The sequence below is a fragment of the Dipodomys ordii genome, unplaced genomic scaffold (assembly GCF_000151885.1).
Source record: "Dipodomys ordii isolate 6190 unplaced genomic scaffold, Dord_2.0 Scaffold131, whole genome shotgun sequence".
In the NCBI taxonomy this organism is placed as follows: domain Eukaryota; kingdom Metazoa; phylum Chordata; class Mammalia; order Rodentia; family Heteromyidae; genus Dipodomys; species Dipodomys ordii.
This window is the reverse complement of record NW_012267347.1, coordinates 815,198-841,115: the sequence shown is the minus strand read 5'-3', so window position 1 is coordinate 841,115 and position 25,918 is coordinate 815,198. Positions and strand designations below refer to the sequence as shown.

The 25,918-nt window shown below is 46.8% G+C and overlaps 2 protein-coding genes across 2 annotated transcripts in view; one reads left to right on the top strand and one right to left on the bottom strand.

The window, feature by feature from the left end:
- Window positions 1–3,105: 3,105 nt before the first annotated feature.
- Adamts4 (ADAM metallopeptidase with thrombospondin type 1 motif, 4) lies at window positions 3,106–11,859 on the bottom strand. The gene is made up of 9 exons (XM_013030563.1): window positions 11,191–11,859; window positions 9,766–10,089; window positions 9,408–9,540; window positions 8,740–8,910; window positions 7,397–7,683; window positions 7,116–7,302; window positions 6,111–6,286; window positions 4,713–4,888; window positions 3,106–3,968 (listed from the first exon to the last, which is right to left on the bottom strand). The coding sequence occupies exons 1-9, from the start codon at window positions 11,857–11,859 to the stop codon at window positions 3,542–3,544; spliced, it is 2,550 nt and encodes an 849-aa protein (XP_012886017.1). The 3' UTR covers window positions 3,106–3,541.
- Window positions 11,860–15,519: 3,660 nt separating this feature from the next.
- The window catches only part of Ndufs2 (NADH dehydrogenase (ubiquinone) Fe-S protein 2, 49kDa (NADH-coenzyme Q reductase)), a gene marked incomplete at its 3' end in the record, with an annotated part of 18,812 nt that continues 8,413 nt past the window's right edge, over window positions 15,520–25,918 (top strand). The window contains exons 1-12 of the mRNA XM_013030679.1: window positions 15,520–15,982; window positions 16,650–16,756; window positions 18,499–18,689; window positions 22,060–22,180; window positions 22,357–22,469; window positions 22,720–22,794; window positions 22,973–23,050; window positions 23,329–23,414; window positions 23,626–23,745; window positions 24,395–24,524; window positions 24,835–24,930; window positions 25,098–25,181. Of these exons, the coding sequence (XP_012886133.1) occupies window positions 15,888–15,982; window positions 16,650–16,756; window positions 18,499–18,689; window positions 22,060–22,180; window positions 22,357–22,469; window positions 22,720–22,794; window positions 22,973–23,050; window positions 23,329–23,414; window positions 23,626–23,745; window positions 24,395–24,524; window positions 24,835–24,930; window positions 25,098–25,181 (1,296 nt within the window). The remainder of the gene's footprint in view (window positions 15,983–16,649; window positions 16,757–18,498; window positions 18,690–22,059; window positions 22,181–22,356; window positions 22,470–22,719; window positions 22,795–22,972; window positions 23,051–23,328; window positions 23,415–23,625; window positions 23,746–24,394; window positions 24,525–24,834; window positions 24,931–25,097; window positions 25,182–25,918) is intronic.

The window sequence follows — 25,918 nt, the reverse complement described above, 5'->3', positions numbered from 1 at the left end:
GTTTTCTGGTGGTTTATTGGAGATAGGAGTCTCACGGTCTCTCCTGCCCGGGCTGGCTTTGAACCTCGATCCTCAGATCTCAGCCTCCTGAGCTAGGATTACAGGCGTGAGCCACCAGCGCCCGGCTGTCTCTACACTTTTAAGATTCTCAAATAAAGCCGGGCACATATATATATATGGAAGTGATTTATGAAATGTAAATTGCCAGGAACGTTAAAGAAACATGAAAAGGGCTGTCCTGTCGCGTCTGTCTCGACCAGCAAGAAAGACGCAACACGGAGCTCTTCTCTCAGCAGTTTATTCAGGACCTTTGAGCATTCTTCTGACCCCAGGGAGAATCATACACAACCTTAAGTACCCTCTGGGTAGCCAACCCTGATATGCCACGTGGGAGCCATCAATAGGTCCAGGTACTGGGAAGCAAGCCACATTCTATGCCTTAGCCGAATAAGGAGTTGTTTACCACAGAGAGCGCTCACCATCGGGAAGGCGGAGGGCGGAAGCCCATGCCATCTTTAAGGTGCGGCTGCACGCAGCTCTCTACATTGTCCTAATTACCCGTTCCTCAGAATTCAATCAAATTTTACACCCCTTAACTCTCATAGTCCATTAATTCCAGGCCTTAATCTCAGCAGTTTATTTTGCCCTTTTCTTATGGTTCCTTTTATTGTTTGTTTCTCAATGGGGGAAAAAAAGGCACACACCTCCTCCTGAATGTAATCTGTTTATTTGCCTCCATAATGATATATTTTGTCATTGAGCTTTCCATAGGGCTGTGCTTACTGTACCATGAGCTCATAATGCTAAGGTCCATAAATATATTAGTTGTGGCCCAGTTTTGCTATCTAGATTAAACAGTTCAATATCACTGGTCTCATTCCACTCTCTGATCTTCTCTCCTCATGCCTGGTTGTTGGGAGGGCCAAAGGACATGCCAGAGATCAAGCGTATTAGTGGAGACATGTTTACTGGAAAGAGGAGTAGGGGCAATTCTTTGCTTACTGATGAACAGGGAGCAGACACTGTGCTGGGTAGTGTAAAGTACGGCCACTGTGTAAGGATTTGCCTGGTTTAGAACTTGATTATCGAAGTCCAGTTCCAATGCATATAGCACACACAAATGCTACAACCGCCACATCTGCCTCTCAGCTCCATAAACCTATCTGAACACCCAACCCATCCATATTTGACATCCCAGGAGGGGCTACATTGGAAGAGTGAGTCATCTTTGGTTCTCACATCCTCCCTTCTTTCATCATCACCTCAAGGTCGTCTTCATATATAGCTACTCCCTTACCTCCACATTTGGCCTGCTTCTCAGTTACTAGTGGTCATCCTGCTTCTGCCACTCAAAGCTCTGTTTTTACAGGCTCCCTCCTGTCCCCCCTATGACACACATGCAGAACTCCTCAGGTTCTTTGAAATCAGGGCTGACCCTGGAGGCTGACCCCAAGCTTTTATGCTCAAGGCTAACACTTGAGCAACAGCTCCACTTCTGGATTTTTCTGGTTAATTTGAGAGAAGAGTCTCATGGACTTTCCTGCTGAGCCAGTTTAGAACCCTGCTCCTCAGATCTCAGCCTCCTGAGTAGCTAGGTTTATAGTCATAAGCCACTGGCGCTGGCTGCCCAGGTATATTTTCAAGAAAAGCCTTCTCACAAAAAAAGTAGAGCTATTCTAGGACCCTACTCTCCTTCCCATATTCTGCCACCACTGAACACGGGGCTCCTCTCTCCTCAGACCTTTCTTCCTTGCTTCCTCTACATGCTTCCCCCAACCCATCTCCTGTTCTTCTTGAACTCCATTCAAATTTCACCTCTTCAAGTAAATCTTCTGGGTTTACATTGGTTGATTTTAGAGACCCTTGCCCCAGTCACTCATTTACTAGTATAAATGTAACTGCTTACCATTTGAAAATATTGAAACTTTTGCTCTCAGAACAACTCTGTGGGAACAGATATAATTAGTCTCATTTAAGAGGCTACAACAATGAATTACCCAGCACCAGCCAGTAATAGGATGCTAACTATCAGCTTAAATTCAGACCCCTCAGCTTTTGCTTCAGAGCTCTTTCTATTACTAAAGTCTTTTCTAGAACCCTTTGACAATCAAAGTTTGTGTTGAACTAGTTGCTCTTGTTATTTTTAGACCTTCATGTCCTTGACAAGCATTTAGACCTTTTGACAAGCATTTAGACCTTCATGCTTGACAAGCATTTATGACAAGCATGTGATTGGCAGCCTACAGAGGAGAGGGAGATAATGTTCTTTCTCTGGTAGCCCTTCAGAATCCAGGATAAGAGTTCTGTCGAAGGAACTCAGCCTAAAGGTAAGGGTGGGAACTCCTTACATAACATAGATGGACCTTTGACACCTTTAAGTGCAGTGCAGACCTAATGATGAAGTGTGGATGAAGATGATAATAACCAACAGCAGCACCCATTTGTTGTGCACTTATGGAGTGCTAGTTCTTTATTTACATTATTCAGTCCTTATAGCCACAAATTTCTTCTCTTTCTCTCTCTCTCTCTCTCTCTCTCTCTCTCCTTTCTTTCTTTTTCTTTTTTGTCTGTCGTGGGGTTTGAATTCTGGGGTTGGAAGCTGACCCTGAACTCTTCAGCTCAAGGCTAATGCTCTATCACTTGAGCCACAGTACCACTTCTAGTTTTCTGGTGGTTTACTGGAGATAAGAGTCTCACAGACTTTCCTGTCCTGCCTGGCTTTGAACCTCAATCCTCAGATCTCAGCCTGAGTAGCTAGGATTACAGGCACGAGCCACCAGTGCCCCACATAGCCACAAATTTCTAAGGGAGATATCATTATTGGCAAAATTAGAAAACATACTCAGAGATATGAGGTGCAGCCCACATCTGTCTGACTCCAAAAGTACATAAATAACATAATTCAATTTACAGTTTAAAAATGTGATAATTCCTCACTCCCTGAAGGCCCTGCTTACCCTTAACTCTCTCTTGCCCAGTAAATATTATTCACAAAGAGGAGAGCAGGGCAAGTTGTACCTCATTCATAAGCACACATTTTCTCTCTCTCCTCTCTCTCTCTCTCTCTCTCTCTCACACACACACACACACACATACACACACACAAACCATTTATACTTATCATTTTCTCCCTAGGTTTCCTAGCCAGGATGGGGCTATAAGGGGTAGGAATCCATTTTCCTAGGACTCTAGTCCTTATCCCCTTCCCAGGTGCTAAATAAAAATGAATAAATAATAAATACAAATGGGGCTCAGGACCCATCTTCCTCTCCCCCTCCCTCCTGTGACCAGCAAGGCTGAGGGGGAAGTTTACATAGGGGACTGTCTGCTAGCCCCTTCCATCCACCAACCCATCACTGCTTCCCTGGGCAGGAAACCTGGGCAGGACCAGCCTGCTCTTTAGGACAGAGAGGAAGGGTAGGGCTCATTCCCATTGCTCCTCCCCACTGTATCTGAGCCTGAGACAGCTGCAGAAGCCCCCTCATTCTCCCTGCTGAGTATGAGGCCCGGGTGCCCAGAAAGGGCAGCCGGGATGGAGAGGTTATTTCCTGCCTGCCCAGGGGCGTCGCCGAAGTATCTCCAGGATCTGTGCTCTTTGGTGCAGCCAGTCCTGGGGAGGGGGACGTGGTGTTGAAAGGGCTGGCCGAGGAATGAAGAAGCTATATCGGAGGCGTGCATTCTGTGGGTTGCCAGCTACCAGGACTTGCAGCGTCAAAGGCTGAGCAAGTGGCCCATGGCCTGACAGTGTCTCAGAGGTTGCAGTGGCCCCACTGTAGCGCAGGCTGACTGCCCCAGGCAGTACCACATCTGTGGCTGAGGGCATCAGTGTGTATTCTCCATTTAGAGCATAGGAGCCATCTGGGAGCTTCAGGGCCAGGTAGATGCTCCGGACACTAGGGCCTCCCTGCTGCCGGACAAGGATATGAGTGGCCCCAGCAGGAATAGTGACCACACTGTTGTATCCATACCTGTGCAGAAAAAGTAGATGAGGCACTTAGCATCTTCTGAATCTCTCCTTCCCCCTCCAGATTTGTACTGTATTTGTTTGATTAAATATGTGTGTGCGGTGTATATAGGGTTGTCTACTCAAACCTAAGTGAACTATACAGCCAGATCACAGCTATATGCAATATGCCCTTCACCTTTGTATTTCTGGATATTTATTTACACCTTTTACCTCTTATTGAAGCACCATTCTAGCCTCCCTTCCTAAGTGCCTGTGTAATTTCTACTCTTCTAGTTCAGAGGTCATCTCCTAAGAAGTTTTCCCTTATGCCCATTGGGGCTCTCTCACCCCACCCCATACCACCCTTTGTTGAACATATGGGACAATGTACTGCCTAATCATCCATCTCCCTGCTAACTTTTTTTTTGGTGGGGGGAGGGGTCAGTCATGGGCCTTGAACTCTGGACCTGGGCACTGTCTCAGAGCTCTTCAGCTCAAGGCACTCTACCACTTGAGCCACAGTGCCACTTCCAGTTTTCTGGTGGTTTTATTAGAGATAAGAGTCTCATGGACTTTCCTGCCCAGGCTGGCTTTTTGAACTGTGATCCTCAGATCTCAGCCTCCTAAGTAGCTAGGATTACAGATGGGAGCAACCAGCACCTGGCCCATCTCCCTTCCAGACTAGAAATAATGTTGAATTACCTCTGTATCTCCCAGAAGAGCACACAGAAAAAAATAAAAGGAAAAAAATAAATAGTGAAGTAACCTGAATTTTCTGAAGGAGCCTGACTGCTTGCTGCAGCCAGAACCATCCCCACCACACACCATACACTTGTCAAACTTCTTTTTGGAGCCAATGATGCGATCACAGCCAGCATGGATGCAGCGGCCCTGGACACAGACTGAGGTGCTGTCTGGAGAGCAGGGGGTTCCATCTACTACCTGAGGAGAAGAGAGGGGAAAATATAAAAGGATTCTTCCTAAGTCAGAAGGGCTTGGTAAACCAGACAATGCAGGTCCCTTCAAGGAAAGGAAGTAAGAAAAGATGAATAAAGATATGTTAATTTTTTTTTTTGCTGGTTGTGGGGCCTGAACTTTGGGCCTGGTTGCTGTCCCTCAGCTCTTCAGCTCAAAGCTAGCGCTCTACCACTTGAGCCACAGTGCTACTTCTAGCCTTTTCTGTTTATGTGGTGCCAAGGAATCGAACCTAGGACCTCATGCATGCAAGACAAGCACTGTGTCTCTGAGCCACCTTCCCAGCCATGAATGCTATATAAAATGAGCTCCAGGCTGTAAGGAGGTGTCATTGTAGTAGTAATAATAATTACCAGTTTCCATTTTCAGAGTACTGAATGTGAATCATGCAGTGTATTAAATATTTTATGACCATGAAACAACTGCTTTTAAAGGTTTCTAGAGATAGAGAAGTTTAGAAAGATCCAAAAACTTGTTCAACGATTACACATGGTAAACAGAAGCCAAGGTGGTAATTTCAGGTCTCAGTCCCAACATTAAACCCTTAACTAAATGGTAACTAAATGGTAATGCTGCCAGATGGTCACTAGAGGGCAGAACTCTCACAGGTTAGAGGAGAAAGAAGAAGCAAATGCTACTGCTGGGGCTTGTTTTTCTTTCTGGCCTTCAACAGAGGCAGTGCCCAGATATTAATCTACTGGAAGCCTGTTCATTGAGACACTGACTGTACATTAATTAAATAAGGCCATAATTGTAATTTAAAAATTAGAGTCAAGGGCCAGGCGCTTGGTTCACGCCTGCAACCCTGGCTACATAGGAGGCTGAGATCTGAGGATCAGGGTTCAAAGCCAATTCAAGCAGTCTGTGAGAGACTAATCTCCAATAAACAACCAGAAAATGGAAGTGGTAGCCTTGAGCTGAAAAGCTCAGGGACACGCCGAGGCCCAGAGTTCAAGCCCCATGACCAACCAAAAAAAAAAAAAATGTAGAGTCAAGGACTTATTCAAAAGACCACACAATGATATTTTCACCATTCAGGTCCCATCAGAGTCTGAGTGAACCTTAGAGCTAGTGTGGTGTGGCTATAGAAATGCTAGCAATGGTGTCATTTTGGAGTTCTTTTGCCATCAGAAAGCAGAGGAATCTATTTATGTGAGTATAAACAGAGCCTGGGGCTTTTGGCCCTCACCCTTGGTTCCAGCACATAGTAGTAGCCCAGTGCCCGGGCCTGGCAGGTGAGTTTGCATTGGTCCTGGGGGGCTACACCTGCGTAGCGAGGGACCCAGTCCATGGGCCCTGGGAAGCTCTTGAAGAGGTCAGTGCGGTGATTATAGGCAGCACATTGCTCCTCACGGAAGGTCAGTGCTGTAGAAGTAAAATGAACAATCAGAATCCATCCCTCATTTCTCACATTGTCCCACAAACCACTCCTACTTAGTCTCACAGAACCTTAGACTTCATCAAAGGAATCTCTCTCCTCCACAGAGTTCTAGGGACAGTATTAAAAGATTAAAGTTGAGGAGCTGGGAAGGTGGCTCAGTGGTAGAGTGCTTGCCTTGCATGCATGAGGCCCTGGGTTCGATTCCTCAGCACCACATAAGCAGGGGGAAAAAAAGCCGGAAGTGGCACTGTGGCTCAAGTGGTAGAGAGCTAGCCTTGAGCTGAAGAGCTGAGGGACAGTGCCCGGGCCTAGAGTTCAGGCCCCATGAACGGACCCCCCCCCAAAAAAAAAGTTAAAGTTGAGGAGGGGTAAGAGTGTTGCTTTTTGTCTTTTTTGTTGGTCATGGGGCTCGAATTAAGGCCTGGGTGCTGTCCCTGAGCTGTTTTTTGCTCAACGCTAGCACTCTTGTCAGTTTGAGCCATAACACCACTTCTGGTTTTCTGGTGGTTAACTGAAGGTAAGAGTCTTACAGACTTTCCTGCCCCAGCTGGCTTCAAACCATGATGATTAGATCTTAGCCTCCTGAGTAGCTAAGATTACATGCGTGAGCCACCAGCTCCTGGCTAAACTGCTTTGTTTAATGGCACATCCTTTGTACAACTACTTAAAGATAATAAAAAAAAGATAATGAAAAGAATAAAGCCACTTCCTCCAGCAGCAGAGGTGAGCAACATCTTAGTCCAATACTCAAGGGTAAGACCTTCCTGTTCTGTCTTTGCGTCCCAAGCGTTGCCATGTGCTTCCCACCCTCACCTGTGCCTGTTGGGCAGTTCTTTGTGTTGCAGGAGCGGAAACGGGTACGACGGCCTTCACAGTACTTGCCACCATTCCGGGGCACAGGCTTTGTGCAGTCTCGAGATGAGAATTGGACACCACCCCCACAACTCCGAGAGCAGTCACCCCAAGGTCCCCAGGCCCCCCAGCCACCGGCCTGTGGAACCTGCAGAGGCACAGAATAGAAGAATGGGATAAATATACTCTATCCTAGGCCTAGGGCTAGATCCCTTAACTCCCACCCCTGCCCTGGATCTCACATTGAAGTCCTTAAGCTGGTCCACGTGGAGACAGCGGCCACCCATGCAGGCCTGTGCGGGTCCACAGGGGGTACCATCAGCCCAGGGCGAGTGCTTGGTCTGGCACATAGCATGGCCATTGAGGTGGCCAGAGCACCAGAGAGCAGCACAGGGTGGTGGCAGCTGTGGACAATGGTGGGAGTCAGGCCCGAAGGTCAGTTGGCACTGGCGGTCAGCATCATAGTCCTTGCCAGGAAAAGTCACAGGCAGATGCAAGGGGGCCTCTGGCTTGTCTAAGAGACAGTGTCCTGGGAAGGGAGTTGAGGCACAAAGTCAGCAAGGGCCTAAAGAGAACGTTTAGGATTGCTAGTTGAAATATTAGGCCCTCTGGGGTTTGAGGATCCCAGTGGGGAAAAAATCTTAGAGCTGTATGAGACTTTAAATAGCAACTACACTTAGTTGGATGCTTACTATGTGATGAGCATTAGCTTAATGATTGGCCCACACTATCTTAGTTAATTATGGCAAAATGCCTATGAGGTAGTTGACATTTTTATACCTAATTTATCTATCAGCTACAAAAAGATGAAGTAACTTATGGTCACACACCTGCATACGCCTAAAGAGCAAAAATCTTCCCACCCATTCTTTCCTACCACATCTTTTTTTGTGCATATGTGCTGTCTCTCAGCTTTTTCACTAAAGGCTGTTGCTCTGTTACTTGAGCCACAGCTCCACTCCAGCTTTTAGCTGGTTAATCAGAGATGAGATTCTCATAGACTTTCTAGCCCAATCTGTATTCAAACCATGATCCTCAGATCTCAATCTGAGTAGCTAGGATGACAAGCGTGAGCCCCTGGCACCTGGATCACTACAGAACTTGAGTATTCTTCTCACTGAGGACTCTGAGCCAAAACCATTATCCTGTTGTTCTTGTACACTTCATTGAGTGACAAGGTTATAACCAGCCTATTCCAGGGCTGGACAGTTCTAGTCTTTCAGAGCTCTATTCTGATTCTACTGAGCTAAAATTTGCCTCTTCTGGTTGTAATCCATTCTGGTAGGAAGTGGGGAACCATATAAAGACAGCAACATTTCTCACCCCATCCCACACAGTAGAGAAGAAAGCACACTTGAAGGAGTCAGTAAGGCTTTGGGGAAATGTGGTAGAAGCGAGGGTTGAGTGGAGGGACAGGAATTGACTCCTGAACAGGGAAAGGTCAGTGTTGTAAGCATTATGCCCACCTTTGGTCCTCAGCTCTTCCCAGACCTGAGCCCCTCCCTGTAATCTTTCTCCTGTGCCTGCCTGCCTCTGTGTGGTCCCCTGGCATGGATGTGACGGATCCTTTCAAGTGTCATCTTACCATAGCCATCGTCCAGGAAGTTGGTGATAAAGCGGGCACTGCATGGAGACCACAGCTCCTCGGGATCCACATGAGCCATGACAGGAGCCATGACATGGCGAGAGGTGCTCCCATGCCCATTCCAACTGACACATTGCTTGGAGTTGTCATGGAGCATGTTGAAGACATGGCCTGGAAGAACAGAAGTACTGCTAGCATCCAAGAGTCTCATTCCTATGCCCTTGGGCATTACCTCATAAGTCTGGTTGCAATTATGTACATTCAGGTCCTTTCTGGTGCTCTGAGGGTCCCTCAAAATGTAGTCCTTAGTTACTCTGTTCTCTAAAGAGAAGAACACTCTCTCTTTTTCAGTTCAGCCAAAATTCCCAATCCTGAACTCCTATTGCCTGACTGAATCCCCCTCTAAACACATTCATACAGGTACACACAATTTAGAGTAAATTTCCACATACTATCCTATTTAACAGGAAAACCCACATTTGTATATACCGATAGCAGAGGATTATAGACCTAGACCCAGGCCTGAATAATAGGAAGAAACACCTTGGGACTTCTATTTGCACCCTGGTAAGCTCAATAGCTCCAGTTCCCAACCTATCCCTGATAGTTCTCTATTCCACTCCAGGTGTCCCATAGCTCCTTCCCCTTTTCCCCCATTACCACCTTACCCAGTTCATGAGCAGCAGTGAAGGCTGACTGGAGCCCATCATCCTCCACAATAGCACAGCTCCGAGCTGGGTCACACACAGTGCCCACATCAGCCATACCCAGTGTATCACAAGTGGAGACCCCACACAGATCCTGCAGAGAGAATCATAGAAGAAGCATAGAAAGCCAAGATACCTGGGTCCAGTAGGCTGTGATCCAGATCAGTGGAGTCAAGGCTATAAGTACCCAGCACTGTCAGGACCCACATAGCCGCATAGCAGTGTGGCTGGGGTCAGGCACCATTTCTGTCACAATCTATGTAATGCTGCATGTTGTTACTGTGCAGTGCCTGGCCCGTGATGCCAATTAGTGCCTCACCTGACGAGTAAACAAAATGGCTGTGTCAAAGTGGTCAGGGTCCGAGTCCTCAGGAGTGTTGAGGCCCCGCTGCCAAGCACAGAAGCTGCGTAGGGTCTGGGCTGCACTGGGTCCCACTTGGGGTCCTTCCTCACCGGACCCCAGAATCACTAGCCGAGTCACCACCAAGCTGACAGGGTTGCGAATGCTTGGATGCTTGAAGGCCTTGGCTGCTGCTGCCATAACTGTCAGCAGGTAGCGTTTTAGTCCTGCACCATGAAATGCTGCCATCTTGTCATCTGCCACCACCAGGGTCTCCACAAATCTACTTAGTGAAGCAAAACGCTGGAGAGAAAAAGATAGAGGAGATCCTGAAATAGTTTCCCAGACCCATGCATGGCTTCTTCCCTCCCTCACTTCCTGGGTCTGGAACTCGGTAGAGCCAGCTGGGCTTACCCCACAAGATTCCTGAAGGGGCTGGGTCCTCCCTCCCCCACCCTTAGCCCAAGGCCTTTTGTGGTAAGAAAAGCTGAGAAATCAGCTGTTGATCTGAGAAGAAGAGGAAAAAGGGATGCTACATCCCAGGGCTGTGTGAGCCCCTAAGTTTAAAAAGCAGCTGGGATGGCTTCCAGGAGGAGCCTTTGGGGTCTCCCAGGCTTAAGTTTGGCCGGGGCCTGTGGGACTAAGGCTGGAGGGTTAGGTTGCAACGTGTCGGCCCTGTGTGGTTGGAGGAACAATTCAGTCAGCATCCAGGGCCAGGGCCAGATCTCAGCGTGGCGGGTGTGGAAGGAGCAGCGTCTGGTCTGGATTAAAGCTAGAAAGGGAGGAGGGAGAGGAAGAAGGAAAGAGTGGGGAGACCCAGGAGTGGGAGGGAGGAAAGGATGGAGTCTCAGGCAGCCTTGCAGTCAGTCTGCATTGTGGGAAAGGGATTGACCAGAAGGAGGTATGGGATGCCTTTCCTTCTTTCTCAGTCCTGTTCTGGTTTGCAGTTTGCCAAAACAGTTTTAAAGACACCATCAGAAGCCACAGGCCAATCCCTTGAGCCTCAAACCTCACTCTTGTAGCTGGTGGGTGGGGGTGGAGGTGAAAACCATTGGGGCAGAGAAAAGAGCCAAGGCTAATGGTTAGGAAAACTTTATTGCTGGATACTATGCCAGTAGGGGCTGTCAATGGCCAAGCAGGAAAAGGGGGCGGAAGGAGGGAAGGAAAGGCCATTCCAGTCTCAGGCATCTGACCCACTCAGAGAAACCTTAGGGCAGCTTGGTGGTCTGCTTTAGCTCTTCTAAGCTAAAGCAAAGAGAGGCCAGAGACTCTGCAAGAAAGGCAGGCAGAGGGAAGGCGGCAGAATAGCCAGAAGCGGAAGTGGGTAAAGAGAGGCTGAATAAGGGTCAGTAGGACAGACATGGCGGGAGGACATTGCAGGACACAGACTCCAGGGCTGCTTACCTTGGCTCTTCGGGGACTGGGGCTGGGACTCCCAAGAGGAGCCTTGACACTGCACATGGGCCCCTGGTCACTGGCAGGACTTTTCCGGCGTAAGATGTGAGCTCCAGGCCCCCCAGCAGAGTTAAGAGTGCTTCCCTCCAGGGGCTGAAGGTGGAGTTCAGCTCCTCGGTACTGCAATACCCCTAGAAGGGCTCTGCCATCCCAGTGCAGAGATGCCACTGACTCCGGATCTCCATTGATGGTGCCTGTCAGGTAGGTACCTGGCTCTGCTCCACCCAGCAGCTCAGGTGCTTGGCCCAGGTACTGTACGGTCAGCCCCTCGACCTGCACTCCTGGGTCCTGCTCCAGCTCAAGTAGTAGCATCTCTCCAAAGGCTGGCAAGCGGTATAACAGTCTGGCAGGGGAGCCTGAGCCAGGCAGGACACTGCCATTGAGCCTCTCTGGAAACACGATCTCCTCCTCCCGGGGGAGGGGGCTGGCTGGCCAGGCTGAGGGCAGGAGGGAGGCCAGCAGCGGCAGAAGCAGCCACAGTGGCAGGGAGCGAGGCACTGAGTGAAGCAGCAGGCGGAACTCGGCTCTCAGCAGCCAGCACCGGGCCAAGCCCCTCCTGGGATGCAAGCCCATCCAGGACAAGGCACGAGTGCGCCAGCTGGGAGGGACTGAGGCCATTTGGGGCACAAAGTCCTCCACACCCTCGCTGTAGAAAGCTCCTCTCAAAAGCCTGGGGACTTGGACTTGTGCCAAGGTTGGAGACAGAGTTTTCAAGAGGGGTTGGAGACAGAGAAGATAGAGAAAACTTAACCCTTAAGAAAGGTGTCCAGGGTCTGTCTCCTCCAAACTCTCCTCCTGTGTCCTCCTCTACCAAATCTTTGTCTCTGCCTGTGTCTTCCACAGCTGCTTCACTTTCTCCCTCTGTAAGACTGTCTGGCTTCACCTCTGGGTCTGTCCTCTCTGTCCCCTTTTGCTGGGCCTGCCCCCCCCCTCTCCTCTCTGTTTCTCTCTGTCTCTCACTGTCTGTCTGTCTCTCTTTTGTCCTCTGTCTCTCCTGTGTCTGTGCCTCTGTGTTCTCCCTAGCCTCTCTCCTCACCAGCTCTTTTAAGCATCCCAGAGTTTCTATGATTGGCTGATCTGTGTGCTACTCAGCTGAGAGCTCTGTCAGTGCGACTCAGATGTATCATTGCTTCCCAAAATCTTAGTTTTTGTTTTCTTTAAAAAGGGGAGAGGCGGATTTGCCCAGGGGAGGGAAATCTAGCAGCCAGATGGATTATAGGCACAGAGCCAGCTGATGACATAGCTTTTTTCCAAATCCCACAATCAGGCCTCAGCTGTCTCTTTTTGGTAGGACAGAGCTCCAGGGGAGATAGAGACTCAGGGAAAGGGAATGGCCAACACACAGATAGGATCCTGTCCTGGGAAAGTTCCTGTTCCCATCTAACCTGTCCTCCCTTTCTTTCTGCCCTTCCTCATGTTGCCCTCTGCCTCAGAGGTTGATTTCTAGGGTTGAGGGGACTGAGTAGGCTTCCTGGTCAAAAGAGGGCAGGGAATAGGTAAAGCATGAAGTGGAAAGAACAAATTAAATAGGTAGCTAAAACCTGGGCATGAGCACAAGTCTGTAATTTGCATCTATTTGGGATGTGGAGAAAGGAAGATTTCCAGTTCAAGACCAGTCCAGACTAAGGTAGTAGAACTCCATATCTTAAAAATAAAATAGAAACAAAAGGGCTAGGGAAGTGGTTAAAACATGCCTAGTGTTAAACCCCAATTGGGTTTAATCGTCAGTATTGAACAAAAAGAGGGAGGGAGGGAGGAAGGAAGGGAGGAAAGAAGAGAGGGAGGGAGGAAAAGACAGTTGGACATGGCTCATGATAGGACCAAGCAGCTGAAAGAAAAGAGGCTGAGAGTCAGGAAGTAGAGAGTGGGGTTAGCGAGTTTACTTTCCAAAGGTGGTTGATTCTGCTGGAATGGACTTATGGAGGAGGTAGGCAGCCAGGTAGGAGGGTTGACAACCTTTCTTTTTACTGTTGTTTGTGCTAGGCCTGGGACTTGAACTTAGGGCCTTGGCACTGTCCCTGAGCTTTATGCTCAAGGCTAGTGCTCTACCACTTGAGCCATAGCTCTACTTCCAGCTTCTTAGTGGTTAGAGGTAAGAGTCTCAGGGACTTTCTTAACCAGGCTGGCTTTGAACTGCAATACTCAGATCTCAGCCTCTTGAGTTGCTAGGAATTATAGGTATAAGCCACCTGGCTCCAGCAAACTTTTTTTTTTTTAACAGAAGGAGAATCCAAGGTGGTATCTCCCCAAATGTCTCTTTTCTCCCTCAAGCTTCCCTTTCTTGAGTTACCACTACCTTTGTTCCCTCTAAAGCTTGGAAGAGTCAACTCTAAGGTTTCCCCTTCTCACTTCCTCCAATTCTCTGGCTCAGCTCTTAGTAGCCTCCCCTAGGGTCTTGGTCTTCTACCCACTCTCAACTATCTTATCCCTTCTTTCCCATAAACACATCTACCAGTCTTGCTCAGTCAGGCCCTACCACAGGAAGGATTTGTCTCAGGAACCCAGAATTAGCCTGGATCAATTTCTGGTCCCACCTTCCCCTGAGGACCCAGGAGTTCCAGGAATATCTAGCAATCTCTGACTTTTCTTTCTTCATTGGGTGGGGAGAGAGTGGAAGCAGCATTTTAGGGGACTGGGGAAAACATGAGTCGAGACCCTAAGGTGAGGTGAGTGGCTGATGAGAATGGGAAGTGTTTGGTTTTTGATTGGTCTCAGAAAATAGGTATTAGGGTGGATTTTAAAGGCAGGGAAGAATTCAAAATTTGGGTAATTCCTGCTCACCCCACCCCATTGGTTTCCCCAGGAAATCCCCAGGAAAGAGTGTGTAGTCAGCAGATCCTTCCCTTTCCCAGAGGGGGACCACCTTTCCCTGCCTCCATTCCCTAATTCACCTTCTGCCTTGTCACCTCCTGTTCCTATATCATATCCTCCAGAATACTTCCTTTCCTCCTCCCTTCCTGCTCAGGTCACTAATACCCTGGTGCCCATCATTTCCTGTATCACCTGCTCCTTTGTGACTACCAGACATCCCTCTTGACCCAACACATGCACTGAACCACCCTAGTCTTAAATGGAGGGGGCTGAGGTTAGAGAAGTCAGACAAAAGATGTGAAACCAGGGACAAGAGGAGCTATCACCAGATGCCCCTTTCCATCCCCCATCTGAGATGAGGACAAAGGGGGTTACTAAGCAGTGAAAGACAAAGGGCCTTAGAGCGACAGCAACAGTGTGTGTGTATGTGTGTGGGTGTTGGCAGCAGGGAGAAGGCACAAAAGATGTAGTGTCCTGAGAAGCACCCCGCCCCCCCCCCAGGAGCCTTCTTCCAGTCCCAGCTCAAGCTGCCCCCCAGGGACAAGCAGCTCAAAGTCTATCCTGATTTCTCCTAGGCTGTATTAGGGCAAATAAATGCAGTCACCACCTCCCATCAACACATTTATTTAAACAATAGAGGGTGAGAGGGCCTAGAAAAATGGGGAATGTGGAGGGTAAGGGCACCAAGCCTCTGCCCTGTCTGTTCTAGGTCCTGGTCAGTTCCCACAGACAGAGATTTGGCCCCACCCTTTGGTATGGTTCCCATTAGGTCAATTTTTCAGGCTAGAAGTCTGGCTTTCTCCTCTTTGCAGCTAAGAATTCTGTCTTTGCCACTCCCCTGGTCTGTCTGCACCACCCTGCTACACTGCTGGTGGGCTGTGTCCCAGGGACCCTGTCCAGGGGAGATTTGAAGGAAGGCCTTTTTTCCAGTCTCAGGATGGGAACATTATACAAACCGGTGGGTGGCCAAGCTGGGGTTGGGCTTGGAGAGAGACAGACAGAACCTGCCTCCAAGGCAAGAAAGCTTTTTGTCCATACAGAATTGGGATCAAAGTTCTGGTGCTATTGTTTCTTCGCTGTTGGTCACTACTGAGGACTGTGGCAGAAAAACATGAGGGAAAAAGAGCATAACCGGACGGAAGTGGGGTATGAGACATATCTGAGGGCGCTTCCTGGGTTTGTGATTCTGTATAGGGTTGAAGGCTATCGGATATGGGGGTCACCCACCGAGGTCTTCCACACCGATGTCTGGAGTGGCACACACTGGAGTGGCACCATCCTCAACCAGGGTGGCCGTGGTATCTACCCTTTTTTGTTTTGTTTTGGCAGGAGACCTCAGACACGCCCAATTTGGGCTTCTCCCCAATCCGGATTGAGAACATCTGGAAACGAGCTCCTTTGAGTTCCCCGACTGGGAGGTAACAGACTCACAAAGACGGGCTATCCCAGAAGGGAATAGTCGGAAAACAGGCCTGCAGCAGGAAGCTGACCAAGGCCGGAGGGAGGTGTGGGCCCGGGACAGGCCTAAAGAGCAGAGCGCAAAGTGCGACACCGCCACCGGCTGGAGCTGCGAGTTTTCTTTTACGGGCGCCTAGAAATTCTACCGAGAGCCTTGGGAAGAACGCCCTCAATAAAGATGAAGGCCGTCACCAGTTACTTTAAGCACACATGAAGCCGAGGGGCAGAAACCGGATGTGAACGGGTTTTGCGGTAGGCGGTCCTGCCAGCTTCCAAGATGGCGTACCCATTGTGCTAAGCCCAGAGAAGCACTCAAGGAAGCGCGCGGGAGTCACTTCCGCCAGGTTCTCCTTCTCGCGGTCTGCAGCCAGGGTAAGATGGCGGCATTGAGGGCTGTCCAAGGTCTCCGGAACCTCGGGGCTCAGGTCCTGCGGCCCGGGGCTAGGATCCAACTGCCGATTCAGCCCAGCAGGTGAGACCGAGGGTCGCCCTCGATATGTTCTCCCCAAGTTGTCCTCTCGTAGTCTGAGGACACTCTTACAGGCCATGCGAACCACTAGGAAGGAATGACCTGGGCCTGCGATCTCCGCCCCCTCACCCAGGCCTGTTTTCTCAGGCTGCCAGATGCTGTGGTGCCCTATGTGGCCGAGGAAGGGAAGAGGTTCTTGAACTTATTCTGCCAGCAGTGTAGTCCCTGGCGTGGGGATCCTGCCCTTCAGCTTTAGTGATTTGAGTGCACCTCTTCTGTCATACCTGAGCCCAGCTCAACTAAAAGACCAGAATGGCATCTCCCTTCTACCCTTTTCTTCGTCCCTCACTTTCTGACTTTCCTCTTCTCTTCTTTCTCACAGTGGCTTAGTCTCCATCCCAACTCCGTCCCTCTCCCTTGCCCCTTTACCCCCCACCTGACAATCATCTTAGGTTGACCTTAAGTAAACACCTTTCTCATATTCACCTGGATGGCAGTATGAATAGACGAAAATATGAAAGAGCTTGGACCCCTAACTTTGCATGTCCAAATGTCTCAGTGACTTGGCATGAAAGGATTCAGGATATCATTCCTTGAGCCCACTGGAGCATGAATGGGAATAGAGCAGCCAAATAGGCGCTTTATCTAGGATCTATCTTTAACTCCTCAGAGGGGCTCGGCAATGGCAGCCAGATGTGGAATGGGCACAGCAGTTTGCAGGACCTGTCATGTACCCCACCAAAGAAACAGCCCACTGGAAGCCTCCTCCTTGGAATGGTAAGTGCCTAGAGCTGCTATTTCAAACCAAACCAGTCCCTGCTCCTAGCTGATTTTTAAGTGCCCTTAAGCCTTCTCCCATCTCAACCAAGTTTTTCCTGTTTTCTTCTTTTTCCACTCAATTCAACAAACATAATAAAAGTTACAATAGCAGATATTAGTTAGGCAGAGAAGGACAAGAAGGGCATTCCCAAAGGAAAAAAAAAAAAAAAGTAGTCCCAGACAGTACCAAAAGGTCCTTATCAAATTTAAACATTTGGAAGTGGTGCTGTGGCTCAAGAGGTAGAGCACTAGCCTTGAGCGAAAGACCTCAAGGATAGCATCCAGGCCCAGAGTTCAAGCCCCACAACCAACAATAAAAAAAAACAAATTTAAACATTTGGACTCAATTTTCCAGGTTCAATACATTTCTACTTCTCTCTTTGGACAAGGTGGTTTTCTCACTGACACTCAGATGAAATCTCTCTTGAGTACAAACATTTTTTCCCCATCAAAACTAGGTTATCTTCACGTTTTGCTTTTGATCAATGCTATCCTTTTCTTCTAAGGATTGAAATTTTCAGTCATTTCAGTCTTTTTTTTCCCTCTTGCCCTCCATATGTTACTGATGCATGTAGATTCTTTCATAATGTTTCATATTTGATCAGCTCCTTTTCAATTTTCATTGCTGTTACTCTTCTGATTTATTTTGTATTAGACCTCATCTTCGTGTGTGTGTGTGTGTGTGTGTGTGTGTGTGTGCCCATGCATGCTTGTGTGCCAGTCCTGGGGTTTGAATTCAGAGCCTAGGCACTGTCCCAGAGCTTATAACATGTTTCTACCTTGGGAAGTCCTAATAAAATTTCCACAGATATTTGCCACCTTGCTTCTAAGATTTGACCAGAATTGATTACAAAGCCTGGAAATGCCTTTCTTTCCTTTACCTATCTGAATCATTACCTACATTTAAGAACCATTTCCAATGCTATTACATGAAGTCTTTTTAGTGGTCTAAATATTCCTGTAAGTGTTTAGTGGTAAAGCCACTTAGTAACAATAAATTTGACACATTACTAGTTTTTCATATGAGCTATTTTACAAACCAAAGTGTAAGCCTCTTGAGGATAAAAGCTGTCACTTAGTAATAGTTATTAGCATTAAATATGTGTTTCCTGGCTGGTTGGCCATCAGCTATTTTCACCAGATACTATTATAATAGTAGTTAAGAGTATGTAGAACTTGGAACTAAGCAGGCTGAATTCAAATCCTGGTTGTCACTTAATTTGTTCTGTTATCCTAGAGAAGTCATTTGAGCTCTCTGGCCTCAGTATCTGTAATAAAATGAGAATAATATCAATATCTACTACTGAAATAGTTGTTTTGAGAGTTAAATCAATTAAAATAAGTGCTTATAGTAGTAACTGGCACATAAGGAGGGCTATTAAAGTGTTAGCTGTAATGGTAATGATTACATTCTGTATGTGTGTGTCAGTACTTCATCTTGAACTTGAGGCCTGGGTGCTTTTTCAAGGATATTGAAAAAGTGCTCTAGGAGATAATGAGTGAGATTCACTGTCCTCTCCTCAGAAAGTTCAGCTCTACCATTTTCCCCCTTTAATGGTCATCTTCCTAGTTGTTTGGAGATGAGGAAATTAACAAGGTATAAATAATGAGATGGAAAGTCTACAGGGAGAGGCTTAGCTCCTTGTTGTCTCTGGTGGGTTCCCAAGGGAATTACCATTTGGCTACTTCCCACTTCTCAGATGTAGACCCTCCAAAGGACATAGTAGTGAAGAACCTTACCCTGAACTTCGGGCCCCAACACCCAGCAGCCCATGGAGTCCTGCGACTAGTGATGGAACTGAGTGGAGAGAGTGTGCGGAAATGTGACCCTCATGTTGGGCTTCTTCATCGTGGCACTGAGAAGCTCATTGAATACAAGACCTATCTGCAGGTATGAGGTGAAGCAGGGCCTATTAATGGGATCTGAGCATTAGCCTGGGAGGAGGAGGGTGTGGTGGTGTAATCCATGCAAGTTACTGGTACAGACTTGGTTGAGAGGATAGTTGAGATATAAAGAGGTGCTTGAGGGCTGGGAAGGTGGCTCAGTGGTAGAGTGCTTGCCCCTCATGCATGAGGCCCTGGGTTCGATTCCTCAGCACCACATAAGCAAAAAAGAAAAAAGCTGGAAGTGGCGCTGTGGCTAAAGTGGTAGAGCGCTAGCCTTGAGCTGACGAACTGAGGGACAGCGCCCAGGCCCAGAGTTCAGGTCCCATGACCGGACCCCCCCCAAAAAAAAAGAGGTGCTTGAGTCCTTTTGATTTGGTTTATCTAGCAGCAATGCTTTGGAGCTGGAACAACACTCCCAGCTATTCTCGGGCTGATTTTTGACCAGCTCTTTTACTATTTCTGCAGTGCCTCAGTTTTCTTGCTCTTGTGCATCTCTAAAAGCAAAGAAAGAAAAAGACATGTCAGCTCTCTAGGATTACCAGCTGATTCTTGTATCTTCCAGATGTCTTAAATTTGGTTTCAAAATACTCAGTGAGTCAGAGTGACCGGGAGGAGATTTGTAGCAGAGTTTGCCATTTTTCAGAACTGTGTGACCCAAATAGTGAAGGTCAGATTTGAAGGAATTGGATCTGGGGTAGGAATCTAAAGTTATTCTCTGTCATAAAGAAAAGTCCTGAAAACAAGATCACAGAGTTAGAGTTTAGACCCAGCCCAGTGTTGAAGTGAACCATGACTAGAATATAGTTCCTCAGGGAATCTAAGCAATGATGGAAGTTCCCGAACCCACAAGTTAAAGCCTGTAGCAGTATCAACGTCACAATGACATCAGACAAGAACAGACTGTTCCAGTGAGAGGCATCTTAACTCCACCTACTTCCTGAAAGCTAGAATGTAGCCAAGAAGCTAAGCTAGAAGCTCTGGTATCTTCCTGATAGAAGAATATTCTAGTGGTGGCTGTCTTCCCTTAAGTCCCTCATTCCTAGATACTCAACTGATTACCTTTCTCCTTTGATATCTAGGTTTTTTTTGTTGTTTTGTTTTGATTTATTGGTCATAGAGCTTGAACTCTAGAACTCTAGGTCTAGGCGCTGTCCTTGAGCAAGCGTTGTACCACTTGAGCCACAATGCCACTTCCAGTTTTCTGGAGGTTAATTGGAGATAAGAATTTCACAGACTTTTCTGCCCAGGCTGGCTTTGAACCGTGATCCTCAGATCTCAGCCTCCTTAGTAGCTAGGATTACAGGTGTGAGCCACCGGTGCCCAGCTTGATATCTTAAGTTTTAAGACTTTGAAAAGTGAGAGACTTAGTTCAGTACACCCTTTGATATAGCTGTCATTCCAATCAGAATGATAATGGGATGGATGTAGCTTCGAATGTTAAATTTTCAGATTTTTGTTGTTGATGGTGGTCATGGGGTTTGAATTCAGGGCCTTGGTGCTGACACTGAATTTTATTTTCAAGGCTAGCACTCTACCATTTTGAGCCACAGCACAAGTTCTGGTTTTCTGGTGGTTTATTGGAGATGAGAGTCTCACTGACTTTCCTGAACAGTGATCCTCAGATCTCAGCCTCGGGGGTAGCTAGAATTATAGGTGTGAGACACCAGCATCTGGCTCAGAAATTTTTTGAGCCAGTTGTTGAAAAGTATTATTAAAAATTAAGTTATATGTAATGTTAAATTTGTTTTTTAAGTTTATGACTTAAAAAAAAGGTAAATACTTCATTACTTATATTGGAACACTACATAGGAAAGTGTGGCTCAAGAGGTAGAGCACCAACCTCGAGCAAAAAAGCTAAGGGATAGTGCATAGGCCCTGAGTTAACCCCAGTACTAGTGCAAAAAAATTACATAGTACCCATTGATATGTATAATTTTTGATTTTGGTTTTGGCTGGGGATGGGGTTCAAGTAGTGAGCACTGTAGTTGAAACCCTAGTTCTGCCTCCCCCCATTTTTTTTTAATTTAACTACTCAAAATTCATCACTTTCTTGTTACTATATATATGTATATTTTGTTGTTGTTGGTCTTGAACTCAGGATCTGGGCACTGTCCCTAAGCTCTCAAGGCTAGCACTCTACCACTTTGAGCCATGGCTCTGCTTTCAGTTTTCTGGTGATTATTGGAGATAAGAGTCTCATGGACTTTCTGGTCCCACCCAGCTTTGCAGCATGATCCTTAGATCTGAGCCTCTTGAGTAGCTAGGATTGCAGGCGTGAGCCACCAGCACCCAGCTCTGTTTTTCTTAGGCTATGCCTTTGAGGCTTTTTTTTTTTTTTTGCTAGCTCTGGGGCTTGAATTCAGGGCCTGGGCTTGGCCCCTGAGCTGCTTTTGCCCAAGACTAGCACTCTATACTTAAACTACAGCACCACTTCTGCTTTTTCTGTTTATGTGGTACTGAAGAATCAAACCCATGTTAGCACTCTACCACTTAGCCAGATTCCCAGCCCTGAGGCTTTTATTTTGTGTGTATCTTTTTTTGTTTTTTGGTGCGGGAGCTCAAGGCCTGGGCACTATTCCTAAGCTTTTGTGCTCAGGGCTAGTAGGGCTCTACAGCTTTGAACATAGCACCATTTCTGGCTTTTGGCAGTTAATTGGAGATAAGAATCTCACAGACTTTCCTGCTAGTTTTGAACTACTATCCTCAGATCCTCAGCCTCCAGAGTAGCTACCGGCATAAGCCACTGACATCCAGCTGGCATTTATTTATTTTTTCTTTATCTGTATCTGTATCTGTATAGTATGTAATGATACGTTATGCTCCCAGTGCGTTCACTTATATGTCATTAGCTTAACATTAGCCATACTGGGAGTATTTTCACCAGGGAAACTGGCCAACATGATGAATGAGGATTTGCCCCTCATTTTGGAGAGCTAGGTTTTTGTTTTGTTTTGTTTTTAAACATTTACCAGCATACTCCTAGTTACTGGGATATTTCATTCTATCTTGCAGGAGCTCCTGAGTCTAAAAATACTTGGGTAGTATCTACTTCTAATGCCCACTGAGAGGTGCTGAGCTATTCCTGTTAGATATAACCTACATTCCTGGCGGGCGCTGTTGGTTCACACCTGTAATCCTGAGTAGGAGGCTGAGATCTGAGGATCGTGGTTCAAAGCCAGCCCAGGCAGGGAAGTCCCTGAGACTCTTATCTCCAATAAGCCACTAGAAAACCGAAAGTGCCGCTGTGGCTCAAGCGGTAGAGTGCTTGCCTTGAGCTAAAGAGTGCAAGGACAGCGCCCAGAGTTCAAGCCTCACGACTGACCAAAAAAAAAAAAAAAACCCCCAAAACTCCCTACATTCCTATTTTTTTTCAGGCCCTTCCATACTTTGACCGGCTAGATTATGTGTCTATGATGTGTAATGAACAGGCTTATTCACTAGCTGTGGAGAAGTTACTAAACATCCAGCCTCCTCCCCGGGCACAGTGGATCCGAGGTATGTTCTGCCCCTTTATTCCTACCTCTCATTGTGAGCATAGCACAGTGACTTCTGTATCTTAGGAGCACTGAACCCAAAGCTTAGTATTCAGAACCTAGGCTCTGCCCAAACTACTCTTCAGGATGAGTTCTTGGCTCCTATAACATTCTCTTCTTATTTTCACCCCTTCACAGTACTGTTTGGAGAAATTACACGGATCTTGAACCATATCATGGCCGTGACCACACATGCCCTGGACATTGGTGCCATGACCCCTTTCTTCTGGATGTTTGAAGAACGGGAGAAGGTATGAGGGGGAAGCAAAGATAGGAATAGAGAAGGATGTATAGAAAGAGAGGGTATGCGGACAAGCTGTTTAAAAAGGAGAAAGAAAACACTGAGACCATTTAGGAGAAGGTATGTTTAATTTGGATTATATTCTTAGCAATTCCTATCAGGAGGGTTTGGTTGGGTATAAGAAAGCAAAGGTGGGGCATTGGTCCACCATTTTGTTGGATTTAGGACTTTGTCACTAATTCCAAGTTTGTCCTAACAAGATGTTTGAGTTCTATGAGCGAGTATCTGGAGCCCGAATGCATGCTGCTTATATCCGACCAGGAGGAGTGCACCAGGTGAGTAAACTCCTCTCCCTCCAAATTTCCAGTCCAGTCTTCTTTGCTATATGACCACTGGAGGGCAGTGCTGGTTGCTGGAAACTTAAGCTGTCCTCCTGGAGGGAGGGGTGCTGAGCTGGCTGGCCTTAGTGTAGGTTATATATTGTACACTGAATCACCGTCACTTGGCTTCTAGGATTTACCCCTTGGGCTTATGGATGACATTTATGAATTTTCTAAGAACTTCTCTCTTCGGATTGATGAGGTGGAGGAGGTAAGGTAGAAGTCGATTTGAGAAAGTTATTGGGCTAGGGATATGCTTCAAGTGATAGAATGCTTATGAGAGGCCCTGGTTTCAATCCCGTTACCAGGGGAAAAAAGAGAGGGAGGGAAGGAGAGAGGGAGGGAAGTAGGGAAAGAAACAAAGATGAAAAACCTCTTTTCAATCTGATAAAAGGCCTAACAAGTTTTAAATTCCCAATTGTAAAGAACTAGAAAGGTATTGAAGATTGCTTTGAAGAGTATTAACATACCAGTTTTTGTGATCAATAGATGCTTACCAACAATAGGATCTGGCGAAATCGGACAGTTGACATTGGGGTTATATCAGCAGAAGATGCACTTAACTACGGATTTAGGTGGGAGAATGCAGCTTCTTTCTTTATGGGTAGGAATGGGAGTAGGGAGTTATAGCCCAGTATCTTGTCTTCAGGAATGTTTGAAAGCATTGCCATGCCCTTAGTTTGTATCTTATTACCATAGTATGGGGGAGGAACAGTGGAGATAAAGAATTAGTGTCTCGTTTCTTGATTTGTGGAGTGTGGTCAATATATCTGTCATACCCCACAGTGGAGTAATGCTTCGAGGATCAGGCATTCACTGGGACCTACGGAAGACCCAGCCCTATGATGTTTACGACCAGATCGAGTTTGATGTTCCTATTGGCTGTAGAGGAGACTGCTATGATAGGTAAGGGCCAAATCCTTTCTCAGCTACTGTCTAGTTTGTTTTCTCTTTGTCCTTTCTTCTTTGCTGTACTTTGCAGTATCTCTGGGAGCTCATATAATGTATTAAATTGGGTTGCTTGGGCTAGAAGTAAAGCTCAGGGGAGAGTATGTGTTTAGCATTTATAAGAACATGGGTTGTGTGCACATATGTGACATCTTATTTTACCCTTATGTCATCTTTGTCTTGGATAGAAATAGTTTGGGTTGCACTTCATAGCTGGAAAAAAAAAAACCAGTGTAAAAGTTAGAAATTAATCTGTTAATAGTGGTTAACACTAGATTCTGCCTGATCCAGTGCTCCTTCCAGTAGATTCCAAGCTTCAAATTCCACTCTTGTTTACTGACTCAGTAAGATTTGCCACAGTTATCCTTTTTGTTTGTTTTTCCATTTGACTTCCACAATCTGTAGTCCAAAACAGTTTAAGAGGAAAATTATTACACGCCATGGTCTGAGAAAATAAGATTTGGGGAAGGCCCCCATAGCAGAATCAAACTACTACAGGGCAAGCCAAGCATAGCCAAGCTTTGAAGTTAGCCAGAGGGCATCTTCCTATCCCCATACTGCTCCTCATCCTGCTCTTTTACTCAGAGTCTGCTATCATCCACTTCAGGTATCTGTGTCGGGTAGAAGAGATGCGCCAGTCCCTTCGAATCATCTCACAGTGTCTGAACAAGATGCCTCCTGGAGAGATTAAGGTTGACGATGCCAAAGTGTCTCCACCTAAGCGAGCAGAGATGAAGGTTGGCTGCAGCAAAAGGGAAGGGAGGTGGAATATTGGAAAGGGACCAATGGCAGGAAGATGTGTCCTTGATTAAATCCTACTTTTTAGTTTCCTTTTTTCAAAGAATTCACTATATAAGGTTCTGTACTTCTCATAGTTCTCTCTCTCCTTTTCTTTTCTCTTTTCTCTTTAAACTTGTGTCTCTCAGCTTACTGAATTACATGTGGGTTTTTAATAACTGTGAGTGTTGAGATTACTTTCAGGGCTGGGGAAGGCCAAAGGACAGAACTTGGATCTAGTTTCCTGATGCTCCTTTTTCTTCCCCTCAGACTTCCATGGAGTCATTAATTCACCACTTTAAGCTGTACACTGAGGGTTACCAAGTTCCTCCAGGAGCCACATACACTGCCATTGAGGCTCCTAAGGTGAGGCGAGGAAGGGAAGGAAAAGACTGGATGTGGAATGAGTGGCTGGAGATAGACATTCAACAAAATGCGCCCTCATTGGTAACAGGACATAAGAACAAAAAAATCTTTGTTGTCAGAGAAGAGCATTCTTTCTGTTAATGAGTTCTCCATCCTTCTTCTGACAGGGAGAATTTGGAGTGTACCTGGTGTCTGATGGCAGCAGCCGCCCTTATCGGTGTAAGATTAAGGCTCCTGGTTTTGCCCACTTGGTAAGGAATCAATCCCATTGGTTAATCCTATAATTTATTACCTTTGTTGAGGAGGTTTTCGTTTAGTTTTGTTTGTGGTTTCTTTCTTTCTTTCTTTTTTTTGTCAGTTGTGGGGCTTGAACTCTGGGGACCTGGGCGCTGTCCCTGCACTCTTCAGCCCAAGGCAAGCGCTCTACCACTTGAACCGCAGCGCCACTTCCGGTTTTCTAGTGGTTTATTGGCGATAAGAGTCTTATGGATGTTCTTGCCCAGGCTGGCTTTGAACTGTGATCCTCAGATCTCAGTCTCCTGAGTAGCTAGGATTACAGGCGTGAGCCACCGGTGCCCAGCATGTGGTTTCATTTTTATGAGACAGAATACCACTGGGTAGTCCTGGCTGGCCTCCAGCTCAAGCTTCTTCTGAGGGCTGGGAATGTGGCTTAATGGTAGAGTGCTTGCTTAGCATGCATGAGGCCTTGGGTTCGATTCCTCAGTACCACATACACAAACAATAATACTGAAGACTTTTTAGGGGGGTGAGGGGAGTGGGAGATAGGAAGGGGAAAAAAGGGAGGAGGGAACAATGCTTGATAAGAAATGTACTCATTATCTTGCCCATGTAATTGTAACCCCTCTAATGGTATTTTCACAATAAAAAAAAAAGATTCTTCTGCCTCATCCTCCCAAGTTCTGGGAATATAGGCATAAACCACCATGCTGGGCTCTTGATTGAGTTTTAGTGTGTGTGTGTGTGTGTG